The sequence below is a fragment of the Ursus maritimus genome, unplaced genomic scaffold (assembly GCF_017311325.1).
Source record: "Ursus maritimus isolate PB19 unplaced genomic scaffold, ASM1731132v1 scaffold_29, whole genome shotgun sequence".
Classification (NCBI taxonomy): domain Eukaryota; kingdom Metazoa; phylum Chordata; class Mammalia; order Carnivora; family Ursidae; genus Ursus; species Ursus maritimus.
This window is the reverse complement of record NW_024425452.1, coordinates 14,607,296-14,620,114: the sequence shown is the minus strand read 5'-3', so window position 1 is coordinate 14,620,114 and position 12,819 is coordinate 14,607,296. Positions and strand designations below refer to the sequence as shown.

The window sequence follows — 12,819 nt, the reverse complement described above, 5'->3', positions numbered from 1 at the left end:
TTTTTTTATACCATGTGGGTAAGAAATTAATCGATAAGTGATTTTTTTAGAACATGTTCTATTTTTTCATATTCCTTAAAATAGAGGACCACTTTTTATTAATTTATAAAATAGGAAATGTATTTTATTAACCATTATGTGCCAAGAGAAGAATTTATATAATATACATGATTATGTACATAATTACATGTATATAACATATATAATTATATATAACATATACATATATTAAATTTAATGAGGCAAAATAAATTTGTTTAGAGTTTGTATTACATGATAATCCAAAAAATTAATAAAATTTTGGAGAATAGTTACAGGAATGCCTTAATCTCATATTCTGTAACATGATATGAAAGCTGTCTATCCTTGAAATACGAAGATTTTTAAGTAACACATTTTAATTTTTTTTCTTGTTGATTTAAGATTAGGGTCCTAGGTTATTAATTGGATGGGAATAATGTGGATATTGCCTAAGAAGTAATATTTTTTTTATTCCCCTATTCTGTTTTCTTTTTGCTGGAGGCTTGGAAAAGCAATGCCGAAAAAGGTGATATGAGTACTAGACTTTGGTGCAAAGGTTTCATTGTTTGCATTCGTTTGTCCAAAGTTCACATGGCACAGCTGAGCTGGATTCTTCAGCACCCTGTCTGTGGTTGAGATGTGTTCAGCACTTCCCTTTGAAAGATGACTGTATCTTTGGGGTAAAGGAAGCAATGCTGGAGGGAATCACAACACTTGGGTTTTAACACAGGGCTGGCTTCTGTCTTGCTAATCTACTTATTCTCCTGCAGGTCCCATTTGACGGCCCTGAGCAGGGTTGGTCTTTTTCTTATTTGTGCTTGCTTACATGGTGAATGTCGCATCGTTTGCTCAGTTGGCATGCTTATCACACTGTCTTCATGTCAGGTGCCCTCTCTAGATGATGAACTCTGGAGAGCAAGGGCCAGTACACTTTCTGCCAGCATGGTGGTCCCAGTACCACTGTGGTCCTGGACGCATCATACGGCCTGATAGATGTGGGAATGAATGAGTAAATGAGGGATGTATGGAATCTACATTTTATCAGTAAATAGGACTAGTAGGTTGCTTCTTATTCTTTGTTCTTGCCTTATGTACTAGTAATTTAGGTTCATTTTGAACTCTTTAGGAATGGCAAGGCTCAAAGGTGTTTAAGATGCTATTATTGCTTTAAAAGATAATAGTAGTATATCTAACTCTATAGAGTTCAGTTGTCCTTTTTGAAGCATAATTAATTCACATTATAGGTATTTATTTGTTAAGTGCATGAAAGCACTATAACATCTTCTGTGGGGTAGGCCAAGTTGAGTAAGGTATAGGTGATACCCTAAAGGGGCCAACAGAGGAATTAATACATATTTTGTGGATGATAATGTTGGTTAACAATTATTTGATATCATTGTTCTTGGGGAGACTTGTGCCTAGAGATTTTACATTGGGAATTAGTGTGTTTGTTTTCTCTGGGCAAATACCTAGAAGTCCAATATCTGGATCAACTACCCTATGGTAGCTCCATTTTTAATTTTTTGAGGAATATCCATACTGTTTTCTATAGTGGCTGTACCAATTTATATTCCTACCAACAGGGTACGAGGGTTCCCTTTTATCTACGTTCTTGCCAGCACTTGTTATTTCTTGACTTTTTGATAACAGCCATTTTAACAGGTGTGCAGTGATATCTCGTTGTGGTTTTGATTTGCATTTCCCAGATAATTAGTGATGTTGAACATCTTTTCATGCGCTTTTGGCCATCTGTGAATTCTACCAAACATTCAAAGACTTAATAGCTATCCTCTAATTGTTTCAAAAAAAAACTGAAGAGGAGGGAACATTTCCAAACTCATTTTACAAGGGTAGCATTACTTTGATATCAAAACCAGACCAGGACACCACAGAAAAGAAAATTATCGGCCAATGTCCCTGATGAACATAAATGCAAAAATCTTCAACAAAATATTTGTGAACCAAATTTAACAATAAATTTAAAGGGTCATACATCATAATCAAGTGGGATTTGTTCTGGGTGATTTGATATTCACAAATCAATCAAAATGATACACTACATTAACAAAATGAAGAATAAAAATTATATTATCTCAATAGATGAAAAAAAGCACTTGACAAATTTCAACATCCGTTATGATAAAAACTCAATAAAGTAGGTGTAAAAGGAACATAGCTCAACATAATAAAGGCCATATATACCAAACCCATAGCTAACATCATACTCAACAGTAAAAAGCTGTGTGCTCTTAGACTTTTTTTGTTTGGGAGTTTTTTGATTACTGATTCAATCTCCTTACTAGTAATTGATCTATTCACATTTTCTGTTTCTTCATGATTTGATCTTGGAAAATTGTATGTTTCTGGGAATTTATCCATCCTGGGTTTAATTTGTTGTTGTGTAATTTGTTCGTAGTAGTTTCTTAATGACCCTTTGTATTTCTTTGGTATTAGTTATAACTTTTCTTTCATTTCCAATTTTATTTATTTAAGCTCCCTTCTTCTTGGTGAGTCTACGTAAAAGCTTGTGAATTTTATCTTTTCAAAGAACCAACTCTTAGCTTCATTGATTGAATCTTTTATTGTTTTTTTTTAGTCTCTATTTCATTTACAGATGGTCCCTAACTTATGGTGGTTTAAATTAGATTTTTTTGACTTACCATAGTATGAAGGTGATGCATTCAGTAGGAACTGTACTTTGAATTTTGATCTTTTTTTTTTTTTTTTTTTGCCCCTGATATGTGGTATAATACTCTTTCATGATGGTAGGCAGTGTCAGTTGCAGCTCCCAGTCAGGCACGCAATGACACAGGTATAGTTACAACCATTCCGTAGCCATAAAACCATTATGTTTTTCATTTTCAGTATAGTATTCAATAAGTTACATGATGAATCAACACTTTATTATAAAATAGGCTTTGTGTTAGTGATTTTGCCCAACTGTAGGCCAGTGTAAGTGTTCTGAGCATGTTTAAGGTAGTCTAGGCCAAGCTGTGATGTTCTGTAGGTTTGTTGTAATATATACATTATCAATCTATGATATTTCAATCTCTGATGAGGTTATTGAGACATAACCCCATTATAAGTTAAGGAAGTATTTTCCACTCTGATCTTTATTATTTCCTTCCTTTTACTAACTTTGGGCTTTGTTTGCTCTTATTTTCTAGTTACTTTAGGTGTGAAGTTGGATTGTTTATTTGAAATTTTCCTTGTTTCTTAAGGCAGGCCTTGTATTGCTGTGAACTTTCTGCTTAGAACTGCTTTTTCTGTATCCCATAGATTTTGGAATGTTGTATTTACATTTTCATTTGTCCCAAGACATTTTTTAATTACTCCTTTGATTTTTTTGTTGACCTATTGGTTGTTCAGTAGCATGTTGTTTAATCTCCATGTATTTGTGATTTTTGTTCCTGTAATTAATTTCTAGTTTCATACCACTGTGGTCAGAGAAGATGCTTGATATGATTTTAATCTTCTTAAGTTTGTTGAGACTTGTTTTTTGGTCTAACATTTGATCTGTCCTGGAGAATGTTCCACGTGTACTTGAGAAGAATGTATATTCTGCTGCTTTTAGATAGACTATTCTGTATACATGTATTAAGTCCATCTGGTAAAATGTATCATTTAAGACCAATGTTTCCTTATTAATTTTCTGTCTGGATGATCTATCCATTGCTATAAATGGGTTGTTAAAGTACCATACTATTATTGTATTGCTGTTGATTTCTCCCTTAGGTCTTGTTAATATTTGCTTCATATATTTAGAGTGCATAAATATTTACAACTGTTAAAACCTCTTGTTGGATTGACCTTTTTATCATTATGTAATGTCCTTCTTTGTCTTTTACACAGTCTTTGTTATAAAGTCTAGTTTGGCTGATATAAGTGTAGCCATAGCAGCTTTCTTTTCATTTCAGTTTGCATACAGTATGTTTTTTATCCCTTCACTTTCAGTCTGTGTGTGTCCTTAGATCTGAAGTGAGTCTCTTATATGCAATATATGGATGTCTTTTTTTTTTTTTTAAAGCCAATCTGTGTCTTTTGTTTGAAGAATTTAGTCCATTTACATTTAAAGCAATTATTGGGGCACCTGGCTGGCTCAGTTGGTAGAGCATGCAACTCTCGATCTTGTGGTTGTGAGTTTGAGCCCCATGTTGAGAGTAGAGAGTACTTAAAAATAAAATGTTAAAAAAAAATAAAGCTATTAGAGGTATGTATTTACTGTCATTTTGTTAATTGTTTTCTGGTTATTTTTGTAGTTCCTCTCTGTTCCTTTCTTCTTCTTTTGCTTTCTTCCATTGTAATTTGATAACTTTTTTTAGTGTTAGGTTTCGTTTCCTTTCTCATTAACTTTTATGTATCTACTATAAGTTTTTGCTTTGTGGTTACTAGAGATTCATCTGTCTTGTTCTTTGTATGTAACAGTCTATTTTAAGTTGATAGTAAGTTGAGTTTCAGCACATTCTAAAAACTACCTTTTACTTTGCCTCCACCCTCATGTTTTATGCTTTTGATATCATATCTTACATATTTTTATTTTGTTTACCCCTTAACTTACTGTTATAGTTAATTTTACTACTTTTGTCTTTTAACCTTCACACTAGATTTACAAATGGTTAATCCACTACCTTTATATTTGCTTTCCCAGTGCAGTTTTTACTTAATGTACACATATGTTTTCTTGTTATTAGTTAGTGCCCTTTCTTTTCAGCTTGAAGAAGTTTCTGTAACATTTCTTGGAAGGCCAGTTTAGTGGTGATGAATACCTTTAGCTTTTACTTGTCTGGAAAACTCTTTATTTCTCTTTCAATTCTGAATGATAAACTTGCTGGGTAGAATATTCTTGGTTGAAAATTTTTTCCTTCCGATATTTTAATATATCATGCCACTTTCTTCTGACCTTCAAAATTTCTTCTGAAAAATCAGCTTATAGTCTTATAGGGCTTCCCTTTTATGTAGCAAGTGGTTTTTCTCTTGCTGCTTTTAAGATTCTCTCTTTTTCTTTAACTTTTGATCTTTTTCTTCAACTTTTGATATTTTAATTACAGTGTCTCTTGGTGTGGGTCTCTGGGTTCTTCTTTTTGGAACTTTCTGTGCTTCCTGGACCTGGATGTCTCCTTCCTTCTTTAGGTTAGAGAAATGTTCAGCCATTATTTCTTCAAAAAAAGTTTTTTGCCCCTTTTTCTCATTCTTTTTCTTCTCCTTCTGGGATTTCTGTAATGTAAATATTATTCTGCTTGATGTTGTTTTATGGGTCTCTTAATCTATCTTCACTTTTTAAAATTCTTTTTTTCTTTTTGCTGCTGTGTTTGGGTGGGTTCCACTGCCCTGTCTTCCAGGATGATCTGTTCTGCTTCATCTAGTTTGTTGTTGAACCACTCTGATGTATTTTTCAGTTCAGTTATTATATTCTTCAGCTCTGTGACTTCTGTTTAGTACTTTCTTAATATTTTCTATCTTTGTTGAAGTTCATCCATTCTTCTCTCAAGTTCTGTGAGTATCTTAATGACCATTACTTGAACTCTTTATCGGGTAAGTTACTTATCTCCATTTCATTAAGGTTTTTTCCTGGGGTCTTATCTTGTTCTTTTGCTTGGAACATATTCCTGGGTTCCCTCATTTTGCTTGTCTCTCTATGTTCATTTCTGTGTATCAGGCAAATCACCTACCTCTCCCTGTCTTGAAGGAGTGGTATTGTGTAGGCGATGGACCTTATCATTCAACCTTGCCCTAGCTCTTGGTTGTCTCTCAAACTTTTGTGATTGTTTAAGTGGCCTGCTTTATCCTTGAGAGGTCCCAGTTGTTGAGATTGTGTCAAACCCTGACAGTATTCCAAAGGAAGGGATCTCAGTCAGCATTTATTTTCTGGCTGATTGGAAACCAGACCCTCAGGCAGCACCTTTAAAAGTATGCAAATGTATACAGTCCTGTGGGACCATAGTCATAACCTCTCCTGGGCCTGCAGACGATGTCTTCTTGGCAACAGTTGAAAAATCTGGGCTCCAGATGAATGTATAAGCTCTTTCTGGGAAGTACCCGCAAGCTGTAGTGAGGCTGAGGGTGAGTACAAAGGTGGCGTCCTCTTGCCTATGTTTTCTGAGAGCTCCTCCGTGGTTTCTAGATGTATGGTAAACCTGAAGCCTGCCCCTTTGGCTAATGCTCCAAGACAAGCAAATAGGCCTTTTCCACAGGCACACTGGGGGTGTGTTTCAGTCCAATGTTTGTGCTGTGCCCTGGGAGCAGTAGCTTGCCAAGAAGTATCTCTTCTATTGTTTCAGTTCCATGGAGCCCAGCAACACAGCCCACCCTGGCCACCAGGGACAAGAGTTTCAGGGGTCACCCCTGTGTGGACTGCGTGTGCCCACTGGCTTCAGTAGAGTCCATGCAGAGCCTAGGGCTGAGGCAAGCCCATCACCTTCAGTAGTGCTTGGGGGCAGCCCAGGGTGGTACAAGGCCGCCTACTGGCTGAAGTGGGACTGTGGGAGAAGGAGAGGTGGTGCCCTTGCAACTCCAGTAGAAGCTTTAAAATTAGCTCATGAATTTCCTTCTCATGTGGTCTAGGTGCGTTTTAAACTGCTGCTTTTGTGCTGGATTTTGGGTAAGTGAGTCTGTGTGAGCCCTTTAAGAGTGGACTTTCTCTTTCCCACACGGCCTTTTGGGTCTCTTGGATGTAAGCCTGTTGTTTTGCAAAGTCAGATGTTTAGGGGGCCCATCTTTCTGGTGCAGGTCCAAGGGTTGTGATGCCTGATGTGGGGCACAAATACCTTGCTCCTCAGGGACATGCAGTACATTTGTGAGATTCCTGCCAGTTGTGGGTCACTGCACCGGGGGTAGGGTTTTTGGTGAGACCATGTCTCTGCCTCTCCTACCTGTCTCCTACCTGTGTTTGTTTGTTTGTTTGTTTTTTGGTCCTTTGTTGTGGAGGAGACGTTCAGCTAGTTTTCAGGTCTTTATCAGAGGGAATTCATTCACATGTGGCTGTAGATTTGGTTTGTCTATAGAAGGTGAGTTCAGGGTGTTGCTGTACAGCCATCTGAATCCAAGCTCCTTAACAATGTCCATAAATACTTTTAATAAATGGAACAAACATTTTCAAAGGAACTTCATTTCCATTAAAATAGTTTAAGGGCACTCAGGGATGAAGAATGTGGAGGGAGAGAGTGAGACATAGCCTACACCTAGGGAATGGATGGACAATTTCAAACTGTGGTAGGGAAGGAAAAAGACCACCGAGGAAGAAGAAAGCACTATCCTAGATGCAGAAAGGAGGAAGAAGGGGAATAAGAACTAGAACCAGTGAGGAGGAAGTAGTATAGTTTTGAATGTCAGTTCTAAATGTTGGAAGGTTATGGTTTTCTTTTGAAATAATGACGTGATGAACCAAAACATTCTAGTACTCTTTCACCTTAAATCATAAGAAGCCTTCCCTCACTCTTCTGTGTACCATGTCTGTGGGAACCAGGGCAGTATCAGCTCTCTGTAGTGAGGATCTAGTTGGGATGTTTCTTTTTTTACGAGACAATTCAAAACTGGGAGTCTAGAAAAGAAGCAGCATGGTCAGTCATTAAACCAGAGTTTACTGCAGCCAAAGGACCTGAATGTAAGTCCTGCCTTTTATCACAGCTATTAAATGTTCTGCTAAATAGTTGTGGACAAGTGTTTTAACCCCTCTAAGTCTTGGTTTCTTCTTCCGTAAGATGAGAATGGCACTAGCTACTTTCCCTCTTTTAGTTGGGAGACCAAATGGGATGTAATATGTGGTCAAGTGCTTAGGGAAGTTCAGTGCAAGGGCTCACCTGAAGCTAGTAAGGTTTTTGTCAGACAACTTCCTAGGAGTGGTAGTTGTGATGGAGTTCATGCAACACTATGAGCAGAGGGGTTTGTTTAATGGAGTAATGTTGGTAAATACAACACTGGGAAGAGACCAGTTTGACAGGTGGCTCTCTAACTTTCTTACGGATAGCTGTAAGTTGCCAAAATTTAACAGGAAAATCCAAATGTACTAAACAGTATTTTTTGAATACCTTATTTTTATTTATATGCATAATCACAACTAAAGTCTCCTCTTTGTAGATTTTACCAACTTCGTTTTATATCTTTTTTTCCCCTTCCAGATGAACGGGACAAAGTTCAAAAGAAAACGTTTACAAAATGGATAAATCAGCATCTCATGAAGGTCAGTTAATATTATTTTCACATCTTGGAATTGTTTAGCGTGCTTTTAATTTATTGTGCAGGAATTGATTGTCTAGCTCTGAAGCATAGCTTTTCAATATCAGATCGAAAGTTTAAATTCTAGAGCATTTGATGTGCATTTTAGTTAACTGTAATTATCTGGTGTGTGGCCTGTGGGTAATGATGAAGGCGAGAAGGTAAGTATACAATGATTACAATGCATTCTGTGACATCAGTTAAAACCTAGCATTATTGGACTCTGAAAAAAATCTCGGCTGTTTAAGAAGTATGTAAATATTTATGTGGTAGGGCATAGGAGAATTTCAGTACTCAGTAAGATATTTTTCTCTCTCAAGATTCAAACCAAGTTCTGGCATTGGATATATGTGGATGGCAGAGGGTTATGTGAGAATAAAGGTAGATTATAGAGACAGAAGTGTAGAGTTCTTTAACTTCTTGTACTTGGTATGACCCAGATAGTCGTGCTTATGTGTACATTTCTCTCTGTAGTAAATAGTCGTGGTTCTGAAATTAATATTAAATTAATACTTATTTCTGTGCTCTGGGACACTTTGAGGATCTGATATAAGCTCTCCAGAAAAATACACATGCACACAAAATTTGCATACAATTTCATGGAATTATTGGATCCCACTGAAGCCCTTTTATAAACCTCAGCTAGAGCACCTGTATGACTTCACAATGAACTGTTAATCACATTTCCCCCCCTCTTATGGATAATCCTAAAGTTGGAAACAGGGAATGTTTTAATGTCTGGTGCTTGGGACTTAGAATGTTCTCACAAAGAAACATTATTTTAAATGTGGTTATATTCCTAAGCTACTCACAAATCCTATTGAATGCATCATGTAGCAAAGTAGTACCAATAATGTGATAGCATCCAATAGCCTTCTGTAAAAGTGATTCTCATTTCAAGGGGCGTATCAAAGTCACCTGAGGGATGTTTTAGTCCCCTCTCTCTCACCACCCATTGACAAAATCCTTTTCCCCAATTCCGACGTATCGTTCAGGCAGGCCGTGTCACCCACTCTCCAACTGAGAATCATTTCTGTAGGGAGCTTCTGTTACTGCTGGGAGCTGAATCCTTTGGTGTTTTGGCAAGAGATAAAAGTTTAAGACACTGTGCTTTATGATGATTTTGTGAGGAAATATACTGTGAATACTAATGAAGGAGACCAGCAGTTTACCTCCCCTCTTCCAAGCTTTTGTCTCATCGCGCACATATTGTGAGTGGGACTCTTCCACAGGATAGGGCAGAGATGGGCTGACGTTTATGGTACGGAACTTTGGAGCGGAATGCTCTGACGGGAGTTCCTCATTTCTGAGGTGAGTCCAAGGGAAGCAGAGTTTTCGATGAAGAGGTTTCCCTTTGGAGGCTGATGCCCTAGCAATCTTGTAGCTGTGGCTGTCTTGGGGTCGGCACGTTGGTAGGCTCAGCGGGTTGCCCCACGTCTTCTGGAGCATAATTGCTATGGTTCCAGGTTGATAATCAAATTACAACTGTTAGCAGGGGACACCAGAGAGAAGTAGAAACACAAATGAGGTGACCCCCCTAGGAACCGCAGCACTGTGTGCCAGACATGTTGGAATGGGCCATTCATCTTATGAGTAGTTCATACACTGAATGGTTGAGTAAAAGGAGACTTCCTTTGCTAAAATTGTCCAAACACTGAGCCGCTTGAGGACAAAGGCTACATTATTTATCACAGTGCCTGGCAAGAGTATTCTCACGGTGTGTAATATACATTGCATAATTAAATCATTTAATTCTTCTAGCAACTACCCAATGTGGTCTAATTTAGTGGTTATACACACATAGCCTTCAGAGTCAGACAGCAAGGGTTCAAAGCCTGATTTACTTAGAATATGTGACTTTTTTTTGATAAAATGACAGCTCTCAAGATTTAAGGCTTACTTCTGCTGCCTTCTGTAAGTAAGAATTGGGAGAATATGTTCTTTTATGCGCAACAGCCATTGCATAGATATCAGTCCAACTGATTAGGGTTGCAGTCAAATTGGCTTATTTGTTTCTTGAAGTATGTCATAGGGTCAGAATTTAAAGTTAATGCTTATTAAATGAGGAGTCACTGTAGGGAGTGGGGAAAAGCTAGACAGTACAGGCTGGGCTGACTCCCACTGTCAGTTGCTTCTGTTCGGTTTTGCTCTAGTATCAGCTCAAATTAGTCTTCCTTTCTAATCTTAAAAATCGTGCCCCAAAATTTCTGGCACAAAACTCAAATACGTGAGAACATAGTTTTTAAATCTTTCATTCTTTTAGGTCTAGAAGTTATAGCTTTAACCTCAAGTGAAGAAAAATAAATATCCTAAAACATTTAGAGGCACCAGGCCGTTAAGGTTTGTGTTGTTACTAGTTAACCAGAGAAAGGGCAGCCTTTATGTGATCTTTTCCACGTTTCGCTCAAATGATGGTAAAAGGAATGTTGCACTATGTAGTCAGCCTCTTTAGTCTCACAAAAAAAAAAAAAAAAAAAAGCTGGACTTTTTCCCTCTAGGCGTCCATTTGGTCCAATTAGTGGGAAATATAATGAGTACCTGAATTTTAAGTAAACAAATTAATATTAGAAAGTAATATTTTCTCTGTATTGACTTTCTTATGTTCCTTGCTTGAAATATTGAACATCTTCAAGGGAGAAACAGGGAAAGGAGAGAAGCAGGTCCCATATCTTTTTTGCCTTACCGTATTCCTTTTCAATGAATGAGAGGAAGGGATGGACATGACAAATGAGTCAATAAAATGAAAATGGGTAAGGAGAGAAAAAAATGGGAATAAAATCATTTAGATAATTGGATAATTCTATGTGTCTTCTTTATGTTTCATCAATTTTAACTGTAGTCACAAGTAGTCCTTAAACCATGGGTAACGGAGGGGGTAAGTGGAGTTCTAGAAGAAAAGAGAAGAAGAGGTGAGGGAGGAGGTTAAAAGGGAAAAAGAGGGGAGGAATGGCTGTCTTGTGCACTAAGGGTACTCTCACACAGCCCCGGAGTTGTGCCTTAGGATGGCCCTGTGGGGTCTAGGGTCTGGAGACTCTGCCCTTGGCTCAGCTGCTGGGGAGTGCTGACCCCAGCTAGGGATGTGTTCCCCATTTTCTGAAAGAATTCTTACAAATGTTGCCCTTTCTAAATAATTATTTATTTATTTTAATTTAATATTATATAATTATTATTATTATTATTTAAAGATTTTATTTTATTTATTTTGACAGAGATAGAGACAGCCAGTGAGAGAGGGAACACAAGCAGGGGGAGTGGGAGAGGAAGAAGCAGGCTCACAGCAGAGGAGCCTGATGTGGGGCTCGATCCTAGCACTCCGGGATCACGCCCTGAGCCGAAGGCAGACGCTTAACCGCTGTGCCACCCAGGCGCCCCGTAATATTATATAATTATTTTACCCTGTTCTCTCCAGCACAGTTTTGTCTCCAGGGAGAACTGTTCTTGGTAGTTCTGCTGTTTTGGGCAGTGAGGCAATTGAGAGGTTTAGTCCCCAAACAGATTTGACTTTGCTGAATTTTTTCTTTTCATTTTATAAGTTATATATTTTGCTAAGTTAGAGCAAATTATCTTTGAAAGAAGAACGGTCCTTCAAAGTTACTAGTCTGTGGCATGTGAGCCAAAGATGGGAAGCAACAAGAGGTCAGACGCGGTTGTGTCCAGGCCTTACAGTTTATTATTTGTGTGACCTTAACCTTCTTAGGCTCTCATCTGTAAAATGGTGGCAGTGATAGGTTAGTGTGAGGACATAAAGGAGATAATCCATTTAAGCATAAAGTATGTTAATTGACACATTGTGTAAGTTGCCCCTGGAACCCTTCTACCTCCCTCATCCAAATCCCTTTTCTTACCTCAAGTACTTTCCCTTATATTTATTTTTTAAAAGATTTTATTTATTTATTTGAGAAGGAGAGAGAGAGAGCAAGAGAGAGAGAGGGAGAGAGAGAGAGCAAGAGAGAGCACGAGCAGGGAGGAGAGGGAGAAGCAGGTTCCCTGCAAGCAAGAAGCCAGATGCAGGGCTCGATCCCAGGACCCTGAGATCATGACCTGAGCTGAAGGCAGATGCTTAACCGACTGAGGCCCCAGTACCTTCCTTTTCAGTAGAAACAGCTGGGATTTAGGTTCAGAATCTTTTGAGGTGATAGATTGGCCTGTTGCCTTCTTGCCTTAGAGTCCTACTGGGACACTGAAGAATTACCTATTTGAGGTCATCCTGTTAGCCATACCCGCCTCCTCTCTATACACTGCTCCCCAGTCATTTATGGATTGACCTTGGGGCCAAAGGTCCTTTTTATTCCTCTTTTTTCCTCTTCTTCCACACACTCTCCTTGCAGAAAGGGAGTCAGTGAAGGCCCACCATACTTGTGAAATGTTGGCCATTTTTATTCCTCAGTTGTAGTTGCACTTAGATTCACAGCTGGAGGGCATGTGGAGGATGTGGGAACATCCTCCAGTTTGCTTCCTTCCTTTACAGAAGGGAGAACTGTACTGGTAGAACTGCAGTACAAGTCCTGAGATGAGAATATGAATTAGAACGAGGGGCTGTGTCCAGTGTTTGGTTTCCTTGTGCACTGTGACGGGTTGCAGATCTGC

The 12,819-nt window shown here is 38.2% G+C and overlaps 1 protein-coding gene across 2 annotated transcripts in view; it reads left to right on the top strand.

The window, feature by feature from the left end:
- The window catches only part of DST (dystonin), a 342,160-nt gene that overhangs the window by 85,453 nt on the left and 243,888 nt on the right, over positions 1 to 12,819 (top strand). For both annotated transcript variants that reach the window (XM_040643592.1, XM_040643591.1), the window contains exon 2: positions 8,136 to 8,197. In XM_040643592.1, the coding sequence (XP_040499526.1) occupies positions 8,136 to 8,197 (62 nt within the window). The remainder of the gene's footprint in view (positions 1 to 8,135; positions 8,198 to 12,819) is intronic.